We start from the raw sequence: 21,080 nt of genomic DNA on the forward strand, positions 1-21,080 counted from the left end.
GGGAGTTACAGCTTGACTGGGTCTGAGGGGGGAGAAGTAGTGTGGTATTTTATCAGAGGGAGTTCAGAAATTTAAACAATATCAGGCTGCTTCTAGGGTGGCCCAGGCTACAAAGCTACCCACTTGCCTCTAATTCTTCTCTACCTCAGGAAGTTTGGGGGAAAAAAAAATAAACCTCAGAGACAACTGGCAACCACAAAGACTCTTCTTGCTGACCAGACACTAGTTATTCCTCCCTCTCAGGCCTTGCCTTGAGCCATTACAGGAGATGGAGGGAACTTCCTCTTCCAGTGAAGCCAGAGAAACCACCGAGGGTGAGGGGTGTGGGGGGAGTGGCACTCTGGTCTCTGATTTCCATTCTCATTCATCCAGCAACTATTTGCCAGCTTCCCTGTTCAGAGCACAGTTCCCAGCCTCCTGGCTCATGAGTTCCTTACAAGCCTGGGAGCACAAGAGCTAAAGCTGCAAGAACAGATAAGAGCTAAAGCTGGAGTTTAGTTGAGGAGAGGGATACAACACCAGCTGCAGGCTGAGGTTGCAGGCTCTTGACCTGAACCTCAAAGGTTTTCTTTTCTCTTCCAGAATGTAATACCCTCAATGGGCTGGTGTCGGAGGTGTTTATCCGGTTCTTTGTGGAGACTGTTGGGCACTACTCCCTCTTCCTGACCCAGAGTGAGAAGGGGGAGAGAGCCTTTCAGCGAGAGGCCTTCCGCAAGTCTGTGGCCTCTAAAAGCATCCGCCGTTTTCTTGAAGTTTTCATGGAGTCTCAGATGTTTGCTGGCTTCATCCAAGACAGGGAGCTAAGAAAGTGTCGGGCAAAGGGTAAGGCCAGAAGAGCTGGGATGGCGGGTTCTGGGGGGATATCAGGTGTCCTCCAGCTTTTCTGCTCCCAGCAGGACTGAGCAGCCAGGCGCTGGTGAGCTTCCATCAGGAAGCTCTTGGGTATCAGCCAGGGCAGGCCTCCTAACATCCCTTTTCTTCTGAGAGAGACTGCCAAGGGCACTTTTTCCTACTTCCCCAGTAAGTGCCTTCACAAGGCTGGGCACAGGCTGGAGCCACATGGCACCTATCCCCCCATTCATAGGTCCTTATTCAGAGAAAAAGACCAGACTGTGCAATTTAGAGAATCCAGGGTTGAGAAAGCCCTTGAAGAGAACTGAGCTAGCTCTGTCTTAGGTTGGTAGCGGTCTGCACTCAGAGCACAAAGTTTATCTTATCTCTTTTATTTCATCAGCTCTGCTCACTCTAGGGCTTTTTCATCTCAAGACCTTTCTCACCTCAGGGTTATTATTTCTTATTTCTTCTGTCCACGAATACTATTCATTTAGTGTAACAAACCTTTTGAAACAGCATGGTAAAGTGGTTTTAAAAGGAGCTGGAGAGGTGTCCACTTGGGACCAGCTCCGATACGAGGAGTGGCATCCTTGCCATAATTCAGCTCAGGAACGTGCACTGGGAGGCAAAGGCCTCTTGCCATCAGCAGTGAATACCAGTGAGATGTCATTCATAATAGTTTTGATGAGCCAGACTGAATTCTGATAGGAATGCTCTCCTAAGTTATAATCAGACCTTTGGCTTCCATCTTTTTGGGATCTGTGCCCTTTGGTCCCCATCCAAGCCTCCCCTCCAGTGACTGTTCTCTTCCCTGTTCCTGTTTCTCCTCTTCCCCAGGCCTCTTTGAGCAGCGAGTGGAGCAGTATTTAGAGGAACTCCCAGACACTGAGCAGAGTGGAATGAACAAGTTTCTCCGTGGTTTGGGTAAGTAGCCTTGTCACTGATGAGACCTGTTCAGCAAGAAGGGAAGGGCTGGAGGACTTGTACCCCAGACTACCCTAAACCAATGCCAGTGGGTATTTGTATCGGGACTGTAGACAGGACGGGAAGAGATCTCACCGAGCCTCATCTAAGTCAGGTGTTTTTGGGTGCACTCCTTCCTGAGTGAACACGAGGGCCATTAGGACCAGTGAGCTTCCCTCGAGGCTGTAAGGGGTCCACTACAAAAGTAGCAGTGCCAGACTGCCCCTCTCTGAAAAACCTCCCGGCCCTTAAAAGAGATCAGCCCACTAAATCATAGAATTGTAGCATGTCTCACTTTTAAAGGAAAATTGAGAACAAAAAAGTTTAAAGTTAAATGGCTTGCCCAGAGCCATATATGATTAATACCAGTGCCCTAATTAGAGCTCTAGTGTTTTCACTATCCTGGATCATATCTAGCTGTAATCTGGTCTTTCTAATCCTTCTCTCCCACTGAGAGGGTTTAGGGCTGTTGGAAGAGATGATACTAAAACATTCTCACTCTTGCCCTCCTCTGACCCACAGGCAACAAAATGAAGTTCCTCCACAAGAAGAATTAAGCCCCTTTCCCAGTAACAGAGTCCAGTGCCTTGCAGAGCCTGGAGCCTGGGGAGGCGGCCCAGCCTTGGACCCTCTGGGCTGCTGTGGCTGCTCTGCCCTCACAGACCCCACCCTCCAAGCCAGCCCACCTCTGCCTTCACAATATCCCAGGATACTGTTTGTAAATAATCTGCTGTAAGCTTTCTTATCTGTTTTTGTAACAAGCAAAGAGAATCCGGTAAATATTTGTATATTCCCAAGGGGCCGGGTGCTTTCCTGCCCTTCCCAAGCATGGGTGAGGTTTTGCTGGGTGCTGGTGACTGGCCAATTATGTGCAGCTGACTGTCTCAGCCGAACCACTGATCTTCCCCTGGAGGCTCCTGACCTGCCTGCCTGCGGCCCCTGCTGCCAGTCTCGGGCCCTGGAGAGCAGATGCTGTCTTGTTATGAACAGGACTATTTTTTTTAATCTTAGAGTTTCTATTTTTTTCTAGTAGTCCCTCCCCTAATCCTGTTTTTGAAAGGCAAAGGCCAATCCATTCCCATTTGCAGCATGGTACCAGGCTCTTGGGCCTGGCCTTCTCTTATTCCTCCCACCTTTGTGATGGTCAGTGAGTCATGGGAAGCCCACCCCCCAGCTCTGCTAGTGTTCTCCGGGCCCAGCTCCCAGTCAGTGGTGGCCATGATGCGGTACAGGGCATCCCTCCTTCCCATCATCTACGGGTGTTCTCAATAAACAGTGTATAGTTGTTTGGGCCCAGAGCCCCATGTGTTTCTTGGCTTTATTATCTAGAGTTATCTCCAGGGGGATGGGCTGAGGCAGGCCAATCAGGGATGAAACACCTTCATGCAGGGAACTGAGTACTTAAGAGTTTAGCTTTAGTGTGGGGTCACTGTCCTCCCCAGAATTTTTTTTTTCCCTCCCCAGAAATTGAGTTCTCTGGCCTGAGCTGTATGACTGGTCTTAGAAGATACCTAATCATTGCTCTAGCTCAGCTTCCCTCTCCATTAACCAACTGTTCAAATTCTATGTGCTTCCAGTGATGGAAAGAATGCTCATTACCGCTTGGCACCACTATTAGGTGAATCTTAACATTTTCCTATTCAGTGTGAAACCCTTAAGACATCACTGGGTATCGTAACATTGGTGGAGTCAGGTCCAGCTAAAGCCAACCCAGGGCTTGCTCATAGCCCTGGCCTGCTGTCTATGGCTCTTCTGTGTCACTCTGTGAATAGTTTTTTTTTCCATTGGAAGTCTAGGTGTGCATACAGAAAATTCTGCTATAGTCCTTAGAAAAGCAAGGAGAAGCAAGATGGGGAATATGGGTGGCTTAGGCTTTCTACCCACCCCAAGGCTTTCAGAGAGCTGAGACCTTGAAAATTCCCGGGATGAGGCATTTAATCTGGAACCTTCTTCATTGGTGTTGGCTTTCGGTCTGGCAGGATTTGAACCATAAAGTTCTCCTGTCCTTCCGCCCTAGCCTACTTGTTAAACAGGAGGAAATGCCTTGCCGAGTCCCCTTTCTTTCTCTTCCCCATCTCCACTGAGGCCTGCACAGGTCCCAACCTGTCCATGGTTTAGGGTTGCTGTCTGCCTCATAAAGCAGAGGGTTTGTCTTCTGGGAAAACAAATTCATCCTCTCCTCTGAAAAAGCTTTCTACATAGTTGGCTTTGGCATCTTTCAGGAATAGGAGGGCAGGGATTGAGGCCTCATGAGTCTGGGTTTTCAGTTGAGGTAGAGAGAGAAGACAGTGGTTATAACCAGAAAGCCCCAAGTGGGTGTCGATACCTCCAGAACTTGTCACTGTTAACTCAGCCTGGGCTTCAGGAGTCCTAGAAGTGGATTCCTTAATAAAATAGTAGGTAACGAATGGTGCTATTTCTTCCTCCTTTCCGCTCCCTTTTTTAATGTGGCTCCAAAGAATCCTGACATATGATCAGATCACAAGATACACAGGTGTAAATTATTTTTTTTAAATCTGTAACTTTTATGTAGCTTTAAAATACAGTGCATTTTAACCCTAGGGGTTCTCTCCTCCTCCTCTGGCCACAGCTCTCATCCCAATCTAGAAAACTGATTCTGGCACACAATGGCTTGGAATGAGCTGCAAGGTCCCATACAGTGACTGCTATGGGCAAGGCACAGAAGTCTCATCTGGGGACTTCCTAGGTGGTGCAGCAGTGGTTAAGAATCCATCTGCCACTGCAGGACAATCCCTGGTCTGGGAAGATCCCACAGGCTGCGGAGCAACTAAACCCATGAGCCACGACTGTTGAGCCAGCGCTCCACAACAAGAGAAGCCACGGCACTGAGGAGCCCATGCACAACAATGAAGAGTAGCCCCTGCTCGCCGCAACTAGAGAAAGCCTGGGTACACAACGAAGACCCAACGCAGCCAATAAATACAATAAATAAATGAATGAAGTCTTATCTGGAAGGCAGAGGAGGCTGTGTCCAGGGGGCCTGGTTTGGGGTTAACAAAAAGTATTTAGGGCTTCTTTCCAAGTTTTGCTTTCACATGATCTCTGGACCCCTAAACTGATGGTCCTCAATCCTAGCAGATCCAACATTCTTTTTCTAGAGCAAATACTGTCACTCCCCCCTTTACTATCCTGAGATGAAATTCATAGATAATATAACCTACCTAAACCTATCTTAACTGTAATAGAGTCTTAACTGTAATATAAAAGGGGAGAAATAAAAGGAAAGTATTTTGTTATAAAATAATGTGTATTTAAACATGTAAATACTTGGGCACAACTGTATTAGAAGATATAATGAAGTCAGATGTTTATAGCTGTACATAAAATTACTGTGAATGCAACTGCTACACATGCAGAAAAAGTGTTGAGTTCGCAACTACTAAGTATGTGTTAACCACTGGTGAGTTTTCTGAAATTAACAATGTTGGCAATATTCTAAACAAAACACCACGAACTTCCCCTGATTTAAACAATAGCTGGAATCCTGGAAAACTGAGAAGTATATGAAAACTGCAAAAAAGCAAACCAAAACAAACAAAAAACCAAAACCACATCTTTCTGATTTTGATTGTGTGTAAAATGAAGTTAAGGTAGGTTCTAAGCTAGATTTTTCTTTGTTGTTTAGAATCAACCCATACGTCGAGGGACTTCAAGCATCTCTGGTTGCTTCCCTTCCAGGGATTGTGACCAAAAATGCTCCCATACATTTACAGAATGTCCCCCTAGAGGATGGTATTGCCACTACTGAAAACAAGTGCTAAACCTTTCTGGGAAATTGTTCAGGGGCAGCGCAATACTGTGTCCTCTACCAGAAGTCCCAAGTGCCTGTGAACTGTCAGCCCTCCTCCATTCTGGAGTTAAGAAAGGCCCTGGGTTTTCTCCTGTAACCAGTGTGGTAACTTTTAGAGCTGGGCAGGTTGCGCCAGAACATCCTTCTAAATGCTCTTTTCAGTAAATTACGATGCTTTGGTAAATACGGTGTTGAAATGAGAAGCCTGGGCTTTTTAAAAACAATATTATCTTAAATTTATTTGCCTGTAGGGGTGGGTATAATTTAAAAGGTCATGAAGCTCTAGAATAAGAGAAAATGTTACCTGTCAGCACTGACAAGCTACCATTGACTATTTTAAAAGTTATTTTGTCTATATTGCGTTAATATGAAAGTAATATGCATTTGGTTAAGCAAGAAACTCAAACCGTACCAAAGTATACATCACCTTCCTCACCCTCCAAAACTCATGAGGAAATCCCTTCTCTGTGCTGTTCCTCCAGAACCTTCCCGTGCACGTACAAGCATTTTATTTTTTTAGCCCAACGTACCTCGAACTCTCATCTTCCAGGGACAACTTAACTCTGAGAGATCGGGAAATTCCCACCTTGAAAGACCTCTGCCCTGAGCCCACCCCACGCTTGGACCCCGGCGGAGCTAAACCTCCAGCCTCGTCGGCGCGCTAGCCCCGCCCCCTGCCGGAAATGGCGGAGCCGGCGCCGCTCATGCTTCCGGCCGTGCGGTGGGGTGGGAGGTCAAAGCGACGCCGGAATCAGCTCACACCTTCCGGAAGTGGCTCAGGCACTCGGGAGAGGAGGACGGCTACGCAGTGTGGTTGGTGTGAGGGCGCCGAGGTCGGCCGGAAGGGACCACCGAGAGCGGAGCACCAAGCTCCGCAGGGCTCCAGCCGCCGGAACCCCGGTAGCCTCCCGCCCCGTAACGTAGGCAGACGAGCGCGGCATGCGTCCCGCTGGTGGCGCATGCCTTTGGCTGATCTTCATCCTACGGGCTGGCTGCTACTGGGATAGTTAGCCATCGAATAGGAATGTTTATCTGAATTGAAAACTTAAATCCTATTTACCTGGTTTCGACAATGAGGACTTTTGCAAATTACGTGGCAGACATCTCCCATAAACTGGGAAGTTACAGCTGCAGCTCCGAGGTTTAACAACATATTTAAAGCACACACACATTAGGCTAGACGTATCCTTAGCAATTAAAGCTTATAGAAAATCTAGCTGTTAACCTAATATTTTCCACAATTATCTTAGAGGGTTCATGAACAAAAGGTTGAAGGCCACTGAGAGGGGCACCTGCTAAAAACTCTGCTCCCCATACTTGGGAGAACCTCATTAACATCGTGCACTTATCAGCCAGGTGGCAGAACAGACCTCTGTGCCTAACAGGACAGGTTAATCAAAGCTTGAGTCTCATGCATGAACTTCTCCTATGCATTGGCTACATTTTGTATCTCAGCATTGGCACCTTTTACCCTCAAATATAATTGCCTTTGGTCTTATAAAAGATAAGTGGTGGCTCTAAGTCTGTGTCCTTCATTATCTCGGGACCTGTTTGGCTCTTCCACCAGTCACCCAGCTTCCTTTGGCAACATTACTATCTGGGAGTACTCAGAGCATCTGCCCAATTACCCGTAGACAATGGTGAGTGAGCAAGCGGGAACATGGCAGTTCACATAGATCGGTAGCTGTACTCTCCAGGCCTGGAGATGGTTTTTGAGGCATCCTCCCTATTTAGAATGTCTCCCTATCAGTAACTTTCGTTATGTACCACATCCAGCAGCAGCACCTCCACACAGGATTGGGATGAGCACTGTCCCATCCAGTTTCACGATAGTTATGCTGCAAGATGCCAGCCATGAAACCTGGGGAGGAAGTTACCCATAAAGGGTCTACTGACCACCTATCCTCCCCTAAACCATATTTTGCTGCCAGCCCCACCCCAATTCAGTCAGACACCAAGTCGGGTCTGTCCCTTATGTCTTCTGAATCCTGTCTTCCATCCTCATGGTCCTGCCTCCACCCTCCCACTGTAGCTCTATGCCTAAACTTCAACCTGGCCAGAGTACCTGTTCACTCCAGGCTCACCTGCCACATTAGCACTTCCCAAACTTGCCTAATGTTTCCAAATTGGGTTTCCTAAATGCATTTCTTCCTCCTTCCTGTTTTTAGACCACTTTCCCATGGACTGAATCACACCAAGGTTAACTGACTTGCCTGCTCTGGTAACAGTTCACTTACATTCTGGTTACTAAGAGCTAAACACAAAAATTTAGTAAATGCTTTCCATTTTACTTAATCCACACAATCCTTAAGTAGGTAGCTTTATCTAAATTTAAAGATGAGAAAACTGGATTAAGCCTAAGTCACACAGCTATTAGGTACAAACCTAAACTTCAAATCTAGCCTGAATCTTAATATACTGTATTTACACATTTCTGTACCTTCAATGTCTAGTAGGAATCAAAGCTCCCATATAGTAAGTCCTCCAAAAGACAGTAAGGGGAAAACCCATTTTTACCTTTCTCCATCAGTACCAATAGAAAATGTAAATGATCCAGTTATTAGCAACCGTCCATTGTAAAATCAATGGAATTTCCTCCCCTGTGCTTCCTTACCTTTGATCATCCCCCGTATCTCCTAAGGGTTGTCATGACAAATTAGTCCCATAGAAAGTCATGGTTCCCAGTCCATTTCTGATCCCATAAAGCAAAACAGAAACAACCCTCTACCAAACTAAACCTAACAGTAGTTTTAGTAGGCTTAAGTGCCATCTTAATTATTCTTGGGTCAAGGTTCTAGCCTGCAAGTTTTATTATAGGTCAGAAAACTTTAAAAATCTTGGGAAACTATAGCAAATTATAATTTACTGAGCTCTAAGAGCATCCTACTGCACACAGGGACTGGAATGTCTTCTTGGTTTTGTAGGAGATACAAACCCTAGAAAACCTGATTCCAGTTTCTGACCTTTAGCATTCCCCCAATTTTTCTACTAGATACACTTCAGACCAGAAAGAAAATCATGGGCATTTCATTATGTACTTCTTTAAACATTAAGACTCCTATGCACAGGGACCAATAAATCCCGACAACTGCTTTCCAGAATCCAAACCACTCTGATGGGTAAAAGCCCTGGTGTTTAAAATTCAGATTGCTGGGCCCCATCCCAACATTTTGTTTATGACAAAATAGTTTGATTTGAGATAAAGAAGCCAGGTGGAAGAACCGTAGATTGAGAAAGTAAGTTCCAAAGAACCACTTCTATCCCATCACTGTCCCATCTTTCCAGTGTGACTCATCAAAATCTTAAGATCATGTCCCATTAAAATTGCATTCCCCTTGAGCACCATGGAACAGTTAAGGGCACATTCTCCCACTCATAAATTCGGAACATACAATGCCAGTAGGCCTTTCAATGATAAGATATACACATTTTCAACAGGTATCATCTCCACTTTGTAAGTGAGAAGCTTCAAATTAGGTAACCAGCCAAGACCTGTAAGTGCTGGTGCTCTCTTCCATATTTTGAGGGGAGCTGGCAGAGGAGCCCAGGTCCTCATATCCTTACTCTTAGAACCTGTTAGGTGGGTTTCTGTACAGGTAGGGACGTAGAAGAACCTACACTCAGACCAGAAGAGAAAAGCACTTGTTAACATTTAATGAGTCTCCCACCATGTGGCTTCAAGCTACCAGGACACAAGCCCCACCCACACCCTTAATCTTCTCCTCAGCTCTTCTGCTGAAGAATTTGGCCTTCACGATGACAGGCTGCTTTGGGAGCTTTCCCTTCCCCAGAACTTTGTAGTAACCCTAGAAGAACAGAAAAAAGTGTTTATAATGCACCGTGGCAGTCACCAACTGTGATGGGTATGAAGAAAGATGCCTATCAATCCACTCCATCTTGGAGCCAAGGAGGGCATGTTTCTGATCTGGGCACTCCCGGGGGCACTGATTGCCCTCACCAGTAAATCAAGACCAGCAGATTCTCTCCGAGGACTCTAGCACACCAGGACAAGAGCTGTCAGGATGTGACTCTAGTCTCGGGCAGAGTTCAAATCCCTTTCTCCTATTCGATTACCACTTGATAAGCAAAAAAGGAAAATCACATTTCCAAGCAATGCTCCAAGAAGTAACAGTCACCAGAATTGCTCAACGTACAGGCTGAGAAAAGGAATTTTAAAACTTTATTGAAAGCCCCCTCAGAGTTCTGACTACCTCCGTACCCACGGGGGTAAGGCTGACAAAAGGACCAGAACTCCTAATGATATACAAAAATGTCTTTTTTGGGGGGCAAGGGGAGAATCTCTTCAGATAATGCTGGCCCTTAAGTAACAATTGGACACATCAGGATTTTATTCTGTAAGAAACAAGGGTCAAGGACTGTGCCTCATGTAATCTTGTCTAAGACAGACCAGAGCCAGCTGACCTAAGTTACCACCAATAGTTCAGGTGAGAAACCTGTACAAATCACAGCACTGACAGGAGGAATAAGATAACTGACTAGATAAAAATTCAAGTGAAAAATGAAGTAAATGAATGAGGGAGTGGAAGGATTACTCTTCAAATGTTTTGCATGAATCACAATTGAACAAGAGTTCAGTTTTGATCAGTGAATTAGCCGTGGAAATTCTAGTTAGTAGCTGGGTATAGACTTCAGGTGCAAGTATATTACCTAGAATTTTGAGAGGCACATAAAGGCAGAAAGTATTCAATTCACTCACCGATCGCACCACATCAATGATAGGAGCAGCTCCAGTCTTGTTCTTCGCAGCATTTACCCGTGTCTGCTCACTGACCAAGGTCCACAATTTATCAAGGTTGACAGTTGGGCAAAAGCTCTGGTTCCTCTTTAAGTGATAATGCCTCATACCAACTTTCCCAAAGTATCCTGGGTGACTGGGAAAAGAAGGGAACCATTCCCATTACCTCATTCCAATTAAAAAGCTATGTTTATCATTTCCACAGTCCATCTCCTCCTCCCACAGTATAAGTTGTTCACCTGTGCAGAAAAGTGACATAGCAGGTTCTCCACTTGTTGAATAAAACAAATCTTTAAAAAGCCACCAAAGACTATCTGGTGGAAAAGACTAGCCTTATTTCATGTAAGCAGAATAAGTCACTGAGAAAGTCAGAGACAGTGCCAAGCCTAGAATTCAGGTCACTTGACAGCTTCTACACACTCCTGTAACACAGGTCTCCTAAACAAAGAGTTAAAATACCACCCCCCCTAATTTGCGGGCATAAGTGGATCTAACAGTTGTTTAAGTCCACCTGATGCCATGTCACTAACCTGGTGACTGACTATGCCATGAGGGCCACAGCCAGTGAATAAGGTCAGCAGTTACTCTTCGAGGACTCTAGCACACTAAGGCAACAGCCGATACCCAAGTGTGACTCTAGCCTCGATGACAAGTTCTCAGTTCACATCAAATATTAACGTGACAGAAACCAGCAACAGGCAAGGTCTGTGGGTGGTAAGAAGCTTGCCTCCCCTTGGAAGATATTAACTACCCTCTACCCCTAAATCCAAAGCTGTCAGTGTTAGTACAAGTAATCTGAAAAGCTCACTATTTGTCAAAGTTGATCCTGTGGTGATGCATGCCACCAGCATTACCGCGGCCTCCCGGGTGTTTCCGGTGTTTACCTGCAGGAACACAAAGCTACGTGGCTAAAATTCTCCAACCTCTCAACATCACTTCTAGCAAAACCATTTCCCCATACTTCTGTCCTGTGCCTTTGCTTAAATTAAATCTCCTCCCGCAATGCCGTTCCTTCAAGATTCTTGGGATACACATCACTTTGCAGCGTTCCACATCACAACACTAACACAGTACTTCATGCCTTCAACCAATTCAATACTCGGCCGCGCTCAATTTCCAACCCCCCAACTGATGCGAAATTCTCTAAAACTGGAGCACTAGAGGATTCTCAAAGAAAAAGCCAACAGCTAATGATCAAATTCAACCTGACTCGACTATACAAAGCTCTAACTAACCCCACCTCTCTAAGCTATCTACTTCTTGACAAGCCAGCAGGGACAGCCCAAGGCCGACCAGGATGAGGAGACAGCACTTACCGATGCGGCCGTGGCCGTGGCTCACGTGGCCCCTAAGTTTCCGGGTCTTCCTTAGTCTGGATGGCTGTGTGAGGAAAGGTACTTGGTGATAAGGTCTAAGGGAAGCGGGGCGGGGGGGGAAGCTTGCTCGTCTGTGAGGGGCCTCTAGGCTTGAGGGCCAACGATGTGCTTTGTGGCGCCTGCAGCAAAGCTGAGGTTACCGCCTGGCCCGCGGCCGTCAGGCTTCATCAGGGAGGCGCCCAGGCGCCCGGGCCCGCGTGTCTCGAGAATCCGAACCCCAGGATGAACACGCGGCCCCATGCTCCCCGCCCCGCCCCTGACCCAAGTCGGCCACCCCGCCCTGCGGCTGGCCATGCTCGGCCTGGAAGACCGGGCCAAGCTCGGGAGTAACTTCCTGGGCTGCAAGGTGAGTAAAGCTCGCGCCCTGGGCCAGCAACTACGCGGACGCACCAAAAGAATCACCTACCATGTCGGCGGCCGAGGCGAAAGAGGAAGATCTCCGCAAAGTCTCGCGAGCTATCGAGCACGGGGGCGGAGCCAATCCTCCTCACTTCCCGTCCGGGAGGTCGGGCAGCGGGCGGGGCCTCTTTGGCGTCGCGGGTCTCGCGAGGTTTCGCGTCCTGTCGCTTCCTCTTCCTGTGGGTTGACCTTGCAGTCGCGTAGCTGTTCCTGAGGCTGCGGGGGTAGAGATCCTTCTCTGTGCAGTTCCGCATGCGCTGGGGCTCGGAGGCCGAGCGCGGGCGCGGGAGGCGGGGCTCGGGGCGTTGCAGTGCGCGCCGCTGCAGTCCAGGTGGGCTGGGGCCTTTTCCAGGCGCCACGGACCAGGAACCCGCCGGGGCTACCGTATTTCTCAGCTGCTCACCCACTGACCCGCCCCTGAGCAGCCCCACGCGTCTCGCTGTGTTGGTGGTCGGCTCGGCCCGGGCGGTAGCGGTTGCTTGCTTGTCCCCTGGACGCAGTGAGGAGCCGCGAGGCACTGTGTGACCCTCAGTGTGCCCACCCGGTGTCTCTGCTCCCTTTAAAGTCAGATGTCTCTATCACCCTCCGGGACCTGCTCGCCCACACTGCTGAGTGGGCTCAGGGTCTTCCTTTCTTCTTTGCCCTCGTGCCATCGTCCCGGGCGTGCTCAGTTCAGGGACCTCTATGCCTGGTTGGGGTCCTTTATTCTCCAAACCCTATAAATCTTCTACCTGCCACATTTTGATTTTCACTGGCATGCCCGTGACCCCCTCGTCTCCTGGACCAGAGAACGCCTGCTCAATCTGGACCCTGTGCAAGGGTCTCCTCTTGTAATACTTCTCTGACCCTTTCAGTCATAGTTGCTCACCTTCCCTCACTGTGCCACCTCAAAATCCAGTGCATAGCTCTTATATAATTGTTGATCCACATTTGTCTTTCCTACTAGACCAACTTTCTTAAAGGCCGGAGGATTATTTTCCTTTATCCATGGACTTCTAGCTCCTGGCATGTAGTACATGTTCAGCAAAAGATCGTTAAGTGAATGAATGCAACTCCCCTCACCTCCCATTCTAAACTAAAGTGCAGGAGGCATCCTTCCCATCTTAAATCTCAGCCAGTGTTCAAGATCACATTCCTTCAGTTACTCAGTGTGTGTTTGTGTGTATTTTCTGTGCCTTGTTCCCTTCAGCTAAAATGTATTTTAGCTAAAATATCCTAAATTTTCCCTGTTTCTATTTACCACCCTTGTTCTTTCCTTTCCAGCCAAGCTCCCCAAAAGGATAGTCCACAAATCCTATCCATTTGCTAGCTTCCCTTTCGTTGTTTAATCCACTGCAGTCCAGCTCTCAGCCCCATTATTTCAATGAAATTGCTCTTACCAGGGTCATCAATTAACCAAACACCAAACTGAATGGACTCTTCCTCATACCACTTGTTCTCTGTTGTACTGTGCCTGCTTGACTTTTTCTAGCTAATCTCTTGCCTTCCTCCTATCTTTCTGGCTACTTCTTTGTCTTCCTTTCAGGTTCTAAATTTGTCCACCATTTAAATGTAGGCGTTCTTCAGCCTTCTGTCCTTGCCCCTCTTAACTTTTCATAGTACACAGTGTTCTTGGGTGAACTCCTATTGGGTGGCATCAGTTCACATCACATTCAACATCTCTGAATGTGGTTGCTGAGCTCCACACTCATACATTCAGTTAATTTCTGGTTAGTATCCCTTGGACATTCTAAGACAGCCTAGGTAGACATATCCACAGGCTTTGATCTTCCCCGCTCACTGGTGCCTTCTTTATTCTGTATCTTGGTGAGCAGCTTTGTGCACCTACATAGTGATGTCAGGGAGACTTGTCACCAGGTATTCTTTCCCTCTAATATGCTGTCACCATGTTCTTTTTTCTATACCTATTTCTCAAATCTCCTTCCTCCTTTTTTAGCCCTTGTGCCATAGCCTTCGTTAAGGCCCTCATCATATCTCTTATCTGGAGTTCAGCATCTTCCTGTGATCACCCTGCCTGCGTTCTAACCCGCCTCCAATCCCTCCATCCTTCACACCTCTGTCAGGTTAATCTTCCCAAAACATAACTTTCATCCTTTCACTTACTGAATCAAAAAGTTCAATAGCTCCCTATTACCAACAGAATACAGCCCACTTGCCTTTCCAAACTAACCTCAGCTTCTTCCCTACACTAGCTTTCTACTGCAGCCAAACTTGGTACATCCCGTCTACGTTTTTTCCTGGGCTAGTGCCATTTCTGATGCCTGGAGTACTTATCTTCTTCCTGACCAGATGTCCTGAAGCTTTCTCAACCTTCAGGGCCTACCTTGCATTTTGTGTCTTCCCAGAACACTCCAGTCCACAGTGAGAATAGCCAAATACACTGCAGTTTACAAAATTTGTCCACCTGAGAGGTCAACTCTACTAGCACCATTTTATGAATGAGAGAGTTGAGGCACAGAAGACTGACTAACTTGCCAGAGGCTATAGAGCTGCTAAGATATAGAGGCTGGGCGTAGCCTTTTGTCTTTCTTCTCCAGACCTCCCTTTTTTACCTCAGTGACCACCCACTCTCTGACCTCACAGCATTATGGTCTCACTCCTTCAATCCTTAATCCCATACTGTCTGTTACCAGTAGCAAGAGAGGCCTTGAGAGTTGGGGGCAAGGCCCAGGAAGAGATCATCATCTATGTGACATCAAAACTGGCCAGTAGGTGCACAAGTGATGAGCTGAGCTACCTGGAAACTACCCTTGGGAAGATAGTCTGTGAACGGAGGTAAGCTGGGCAGTTTTGGGAATGAAAGGTTACCTTCAGGTGTCTAGTAAATAGGGACTGGAGCAAGGACCAAGACTTCCCAGGGCATGGAGGTAGAGTCTGGTTGGTGGGACACTGCTTCTGGATAGTTTTGTCAGATTCCTTGGTTACAGAGGGGTTACATCCTATCCTTCAGGCCATCCATCGGAGTGGAGGGCTTCCCTGAGTGGACCGGCACTCTCTGTTGAGTTTGTGCTCACCTGACATCCTTCTCATTGGTGGTTTGATCTCCAGGGTCGGGGGAGTGCCCTGGACAGTTGTCTCGTTTTGGTTTTCGAGCCAGCTCGTGTAGCTTTAATGTAAGGCTTCTGTGGGGGTTGTCAGTGTGGGTCAACCAGCTCTGAGAGCAAACAGAGCTGAATTCTGTATATGCTAAGTTAAGTAGCAGCCAGACATGAGGCACTAGGTGACCTGTCCCTCCCCACCAGGCACATGGGGTGTGATCCTAGACATGACCCCTGAGAGGCCTCTTTCTCTGTGACATCTCTTCTGAAGTAGAGTGTGGCCTTGTGACATCGCAGACATCTGGGCTCCCCCCAGAGAGTCAGGGCCTCAGAAAATGCCTGTGAAATGAGCAGCAGGGAGAGGATGCCAGGCAGCGGCATGGTGAGGCAGGTATGTGCAGTGCTGACCTTTTTGCTCCCTCGGCCCTCTCTCCAGGTGGCCTTGTGAACACACTGCCACCTGAAGAGGGCCCCGATGGTCCCTCTCTTTTCCTCTCCTCTCTGGATTCCTGATTTCATCAGCAGTCCTTCAGACAGCAGCAATAGCATGCGTGCATCCAGCCTTGTTTTCTTGCTCTCCCTCTTTAGATTTGGACATTTGGAAATATCATGTTGCTTTCCTTTTTCAAGTAGAGGATTGTTAATTTAAGATTGAAAGAGTCAGGATGTCTTTTCTGAGTGAGAATTCGAGAAAAAGTGAGAAATTCAAATTTACTTCAGAAAGAATTTAAAAGCTTATATGTAACAGAAAAGACAGTAAAATATGAAAGAAAATTTTCAAAAAATATATAAGTACAAACATCTCAAATTATAATACCTTACAATGCTGTTTCCATGTCTGAATATTACCTTTCAGTTTTTGTTTATGTCGAGACATAGCTATCTGCAAAGCTTCTGATCATAGTATACAAATCCTTTTGTATTCTGCTTTCTGTTTAACACTATCACATTTTTTCTGTTTCACTACTCAGTATTCATGATTATTATTTTTAACAGCAGAAGAGTATTTTATCTTCAGCATGTATTATAATTTACTAAGCTGTTTTCTCATGTATTTTGTTTTCTTTTTTTTCTTGTTGTTCTTGTTTTCTTTGCTATTGGAGAAAATGATGCAATGAACATTTGTGTATATGTGGCTTTTTTCTTCTTCTGTTGAATAACTTGTCTAGGATAAATTCCCAGGACTGCGATTGCTGTATTACAGGGTATGAACATTTTTATGATTCATTTTAAGTTGCTATATATATTTTCCAAATGGATTGTACCTGTACCAATTTATGCATCAGCAGCGTGTATGGTTTCCAATTTAAACTACACCAGGTTCAGGGGTTTTGTTTGTCTGTTTGTTTGTTTCTTTTTTTGCTTTTATCAGTAGTTTTTGATATACAGCAATATGGCATTTAGGGGAAAATTCATAGGACCACACAAGGTTTTCTTCATTACAAAGTAAAAATAAATATAACTTGAGGACTAAGAGTCCTTTTCTGTGTTGGATAGATTTTCTAAAAATCTCATTGTACTACGTGGCAAATGCATTCCTAACAGCTTTGTTGGAAGCTAGAGTGGAAAACCCCACTGCCATTAAACTCCAAATAGCAAAATGTGAAGGGAGGAATGCCAGGATCTTTGAGGGCAGTTCATCCAAAAGCACAACAAATTCAATTGCTCTTGGGTTTTAATTTAATTTTAGATGATAAAATTCATGGAAAGATCACAAAAGTTTTGGTTCATTTCCTACCTCTATTTTCACTAGCTGAATGATTTTGAACAAGTAGCATATTCTCTTTGAGTCTTAGTTTTCTTGTACATATAATGAAAAAATAAAGATTCATTCGTTCATTTTAGGAATATTTAATGAGTGTGTGCTATGTTCAGGCACTATATATAGGTACCATGGTGAACAAGAAGACAAAATCCTGCCCCAGGACTGTGTCTAAAACAGACAGCGAACAAGTAAACAAACAAATACTATATCACATTCAACACAGTCTAGCATAGAGTAGGTGCTCTCTCATTACCTGATGTTTCTCCCTCCCATTTTTTCCCTTAAAATGTGTACTATTTTGATGATAATTTGTTCTGTACTACCCATGCAAATAATCTTTGAAATTCTGCTCTAATATCCTTCGGCAAGGTTACAGAAACCCATTTACTATCTCCCTTCTCTCACATTTGGGTGTGGGATATTAAAAGGGGGTGGTTTGTAAGCAAGTTAATATATGTGAGGATTCCCGACTGTCCTTCCTATCTTTCACTTGATCTTTCATTTACCTCAGGTCTCTTCTGACTTAAAGCAGAGGTCACAGACTGATGGCTGGTGTATTTTGTTTGGCCCATGCTGTTTTCTTATGTTTTTTAAAATTTAATTGGTTGCCAACGTTTAAAAATTTAAATAAAAATCTGGGTTTCTGGTGCTTTGAAAAAACTAAGACTTGGCAACACTTTTAGGTGGGGCTCTTCACTCGCTCTGTGGCTGGCCTCTGGAGGCATTTGAATTGGCTACCCCTGGCTTCAGTACATTCTGCCAGAACTATCCCCTTCACTTTCCCAGGTCAGGAGAGATAGGAAGGAGAGGGAGGAGCTAAGTTATGGTGAAAAGGAGGAAGGGGATAGAAAAGAGATCATTTGACCTTCTCCCCTTATCCTCAAATCAGAGACTCATTGCTGTGCCTTTAATTTAACCTTTACCCTCAGAGTTAATTCAATTGCTCTTCTAAGACAGAAATGAAATACTTATTTCTTTATATTCTTACCCTGGGTAGTGCCCACTGGTGTTGGAAAGGCATGCCACCTCTTCAAATGCCCAGAATTGTTTTTCAGAGTTTACTGCAGCAGTTCTCAAAGTGTGGTCTAAAGGCCCATGGGGGATCCCTGCGACCCTTTCAGGGGTTCCACAAGGCCAAAACAAGTTTCAGAGTAATACTAAGATGTTATTTGCCATTTTCACTGGGTTGACACTTGCACTGATGGTGCCAAAGCCAAAGATGGTATGTAACACTGCTGGTATGAGTCAGTGTGTTCTTCGCTGCCAGGCATTTGCTTGTAAAGAAAAAGAAAAGAGCCAGTTTCACTGAAAAATGTCCATTTTTGTTAAATTTCAATTCTTGAATACAAGTCTTTTTAATATTCTATGTGAAGTAATTGGCATATGCAAAAAGCACCTGTGCTTTTGGTGAGGAACTGCGCTTGTGCTACTATTTGAGTTGTACACGGCACTAGCCTTATTATTACTACTATTATTATTTTTGTAGAACACTAGTTTTATTTGAAAGGACAATTGACAGACAAACTGTGATTATTCAGGCTTGGGAATTTGGCAGATATTTTCTCAAAAAATGAAGTGAGCCTATCATTTCAAGGAAGAAAACTGACAGTATTTGTTGCCAATGATAAAAATTTGAGTTTGCAAACAAAAATTAGAATTCTCTTAAAGTTATAGCTGCTTCCATGAGTTTGACAACTTCATAATAGTTACAGAATTTTCTGGTGCAATTAGAGGTGGTATTGAAGAGTGTGTTTTTTTTCTGTTAGTGAACCATGTCAATATTTGGAGCATCTGTATAAATCATTGAACCAGTATAACACCAGTGCTTGGTGTTATAAAAATTATTCCTGGGTAAAAGAGCAGTTCAAGTGTAAGATAGACCAGTGGATGTTAATGTAACAGAGTAAGAAAAGTTCATTGATGTAGTTTCAGATTCCACATTACAACTAACCTTTAAGAAACTACCACTTGTTAAATTTTGGTGTAGTGTCAAAGAAGAAAATCCACAATTATCTGATAAGGCTACTAAAATAATCCTATCTTTTCCAACTGGATTTTCTTCATATACTGTAAACAAAACAACATGTAACAGATTGACTGCAGAACAGGTATGGAAAGCCTGCTTCTAAGCTAGACACTAATGAGATCTGCAAAAGGGGAAAACAATGTCACTCTTCTCACTAAATTTATTATGTGAAAGTAGTTAATTTTTCCTGAAAAGTATGTTATTCATGTTGACTTGTAATAGGCTTATTGTTTTTTTAATAAATTAATATTTTAAAATTATCTCAGTTTTAACTTATAATATGGTAAATGGCAGTAGATATAACCCACATAAAGAAAATCTCTTTGGGGTCCTCAATAATTAAAATATGTAAAGCAGTTCTAAGACTAAAAGGCTTGATATTCTCAAAGTCTAATGAAATAAACTCAGCCACATTTAAACCTTCTAAGAGAGATTGCCCTCACCTCCACCGGGGCTGTTACTGTGGCTGCTCTCTGGGAAGTAACTGCCCTTAGAGCATCAGAATGACTTAGAGGTGAAAGCCCACTCATTACTTTATTTAGTGGCATCTTGCTGGGCCCCAAGAAGCCTGGTCTCCCCCAGCCTCATCACCCTTGTCCTTAACGGGCTTGGCTCGGAAAGATTGTGGATTGAAGTGAAAGTTCTCTCAAATTTGCATGATTACAGAGCTCCGGATTTGAATTAAATGATCTTTTTTCTTAGATAAGTACAAGTATAAAACTAGGTGCACTCTTTCTGCTCTTATACAATTACAAAACCTAGTACAGTTTATGAATTATAAGAAACCAAAACAATCAAATTAATATTAATTTAATTTGCAGATGATATGTTCCTAAACAAAATTGTCCCTGCAGCTTAAGCGTGGTGCCCCCTGTTGTGGCTAAGTTTAGCAAACTTGTGCCACAATGGTGGTGGCCCAATTTCCCCACCAGCTTCGTCTGTTCTAAGTACTGTTGTGAAACATTCATCGTGTGCCACAGTATCATCGAAGCTTCATGGGGCAGGAATGCATCATTTACATATTGTCTGCTGCTTTCTCTTCTCATTAGCCCGAGACAAAGTAACACTGCTTGGTATGAACTAGACCCTAACTCTTAACACTGCCTCTGAAATCTCATCATGGTGAATATATAGATGATCCAGAATATTTATACTTTAAAAAACTCATCAGAATGAAACACTAATTTTAAAAAGTTGTTGGAGGGAACTCATGAGGACATGTGTGTGGACCTCAGCTTGAGAAACATTTCAGTTAAGAGTATGGAGGTTGAAATCAGACTGACGTGGATTTGAATTTGAATTTAACTCTGCTGTTTACCATCTGTCTTTGTGCAGTTACCCAACTTCTCTGAACCTCAGTTTCCTCATCCTGTCTTAGTTTAATTTTTAAAAGTATCTTAATCCCTATCTCCAAGAGTAATTGTGAGGATGGAGATAAAGTATACAAAGCACCTGGCATAAACTTGGCATTTAATCAATATCCTCCTCCTTTCCAAAATGAAATCTTTGATCAAGCTTGTCCACTAATAAAGAGAGGCACAGGTAGATCTGGGACACTCGAAGGCAAACAAACCCTGTAATAAACACACAGTCTAGCAGACCCCCCCCCCCCCCCCAGGCTTTGTTTTCCACAGCAGAGATGCTGGACTGTCTTTTGGGCCCAAGTGAGAGGTTGAGTCTGTGCCCTGTTGTGGGGCATGAGCCTCCAGTTCTGGGGAGGGACATAGCCTGGACTTCTGAGGCTTGGTCTCTGAGTTCTTTCTGGCCTGTCCAGGAACAAAGAAGTAAATCACTCTGCTTTGTGCTTCGCTTACAGGGAGTGGAGCTTGCTCCCACTACACACTGCTTCACACTTGAGGATATTAATGGAAAAGCCCCGGTTCTGGGCACATGCGTGGGCACGGATATGGGCGTGAGCTTTATGGGGCAGCTGCTAGTTGACCAGAAACACAGAAGTGGACAGGTGGAGGCGGTACTGATCTGCTCACTGTGCCAACAGGGCCTGCAAGATGTAGGTGCCCGGCTCCTACCCTGTCAGCATTTACTCTGTAAGGACTGCTTCCGGGGCTTGATCCAGGAGCTAGGGCATGTTGCTGGGGTTCATGGGATTGT

The 21,080-nt window shown here is 45.0% G+C and overlaps 3 protein-coding genes and 2 non-coding genes across 9 annotated transcripts in view; 2 read left to right on the forward strand and 3 right to left on the reverse strand.

Annotated features, from left to right (window-relative positions):
- DENND2B (DENN domain containing 2B) overlaps positions 1 to 3,096 on the forward strand; it is a 152,762-nt gene extending 149,666 nt beyond the window's left edge. For 2 of the 3 annotated variants that reach the window (XM_057750140.1, XM_057750142.1), the window contains 3 exons: positions 583 to 822; positions 1,672 to 1,758; positions 2,320 to 3,096. In XM_057750140.1, the coding sequence (XP_057606123.1) occupies positions 583 to 822; positions 1,672 to 1,758; positions 2,320 to 2,354 (362 nt within the window). In that variant the 3' untranslated portion in view covers positions 2,355 to 3,096. The other variant, XM_057750141.1, reaches the window with a different exon arrangement.
- A 6,145-nt stretch (positions 3,097 to 9,241) lies between these two features.
- Positions 9,242 to 12,233, reverse strand: RPL27A (ribosomal protein L27a). The gene is made up of 5 exons (XM_057750143.1): positions 12,147 to 12,233; positions 11,681 to 11,744; positions 11,173 to 11,248; positions 10,326 to 10,500; positions 9,242 to 9,414 (listed from the first exon to the last, which is right to left on the reverse strand). The coding sequence occupies exons 1-5, from the start codon at positions 12,147 to 12,149 to the stop codon at positions 9,286 to 9,288; spliced, it is 447 nt and encodes a 148-aa protein (XP_057606126.1). The 5' UTR covers positions 12,150 to 12,233; the 3' UTR covers positions 9,242 to 9,285.
- Positions 9,521 to 9,649, reverse strand: LOC130829549 (small nucleolar RNA SNORA3/SNORA45 family). Its single transcript, XR_009047573.1, has one exon. It is a non-coding gene; the product is annotated as a small nucleolar RNA SNORA3/SNORA45 family (small nucleolar RNA).
- LOC130829548 (small nucleolar RNA SNORA3/SNORA45 family) lies at positions 10,882 to 11,011 on the reverse strand. Its single transcript, XR_009047572.1, has one exon. It is a non-coding gene; the product is annotated as a small nucleolar RNA SNORA3/SNORA45 family (small nucleolar RNA).
- Positions 12,234 to 14,585: 2,352 nt separating the features above from the next.
- The window catches only part of TRIM66 (tripartite motif containing 66), a 57,305-nt gene continuing 50,810 nt past the window's right edge, over positions 14,586 to 21,080 (forward strand). For 2 of the 3 annotated variants that reach the window (XM_057695251.1, XM_057695254.1), the window contains exon 1: positions 14,586 to 14,914. The gene's annotated coding sequence lies outside the window, so the exon portion shown is untranslated. Of the gene's footprint in view, positions 14,915 to 15,460; positions 15,569 to 21,080 lie in introns of those variants that run through there. The other variant, XM_057695253.1, reaches the window with a different exon arrangement.

This window comes from Hippopotamus amphibius, chromosome 9 (genome assembly GCF_030028045.1).
Source record: "Hippopotamus amphibius kiboko isolate mHipAmp2 chromosome 9, mHipAmp2.hap2, whole genome shotgun sequence".
NCBI classification, from domain to species: Eukaryota; Metazoa; Chordata; class Mammalia; order Artiodactyla; family Hippopotamidae; genus Hippopotamus; species Hippopotamus amphibius.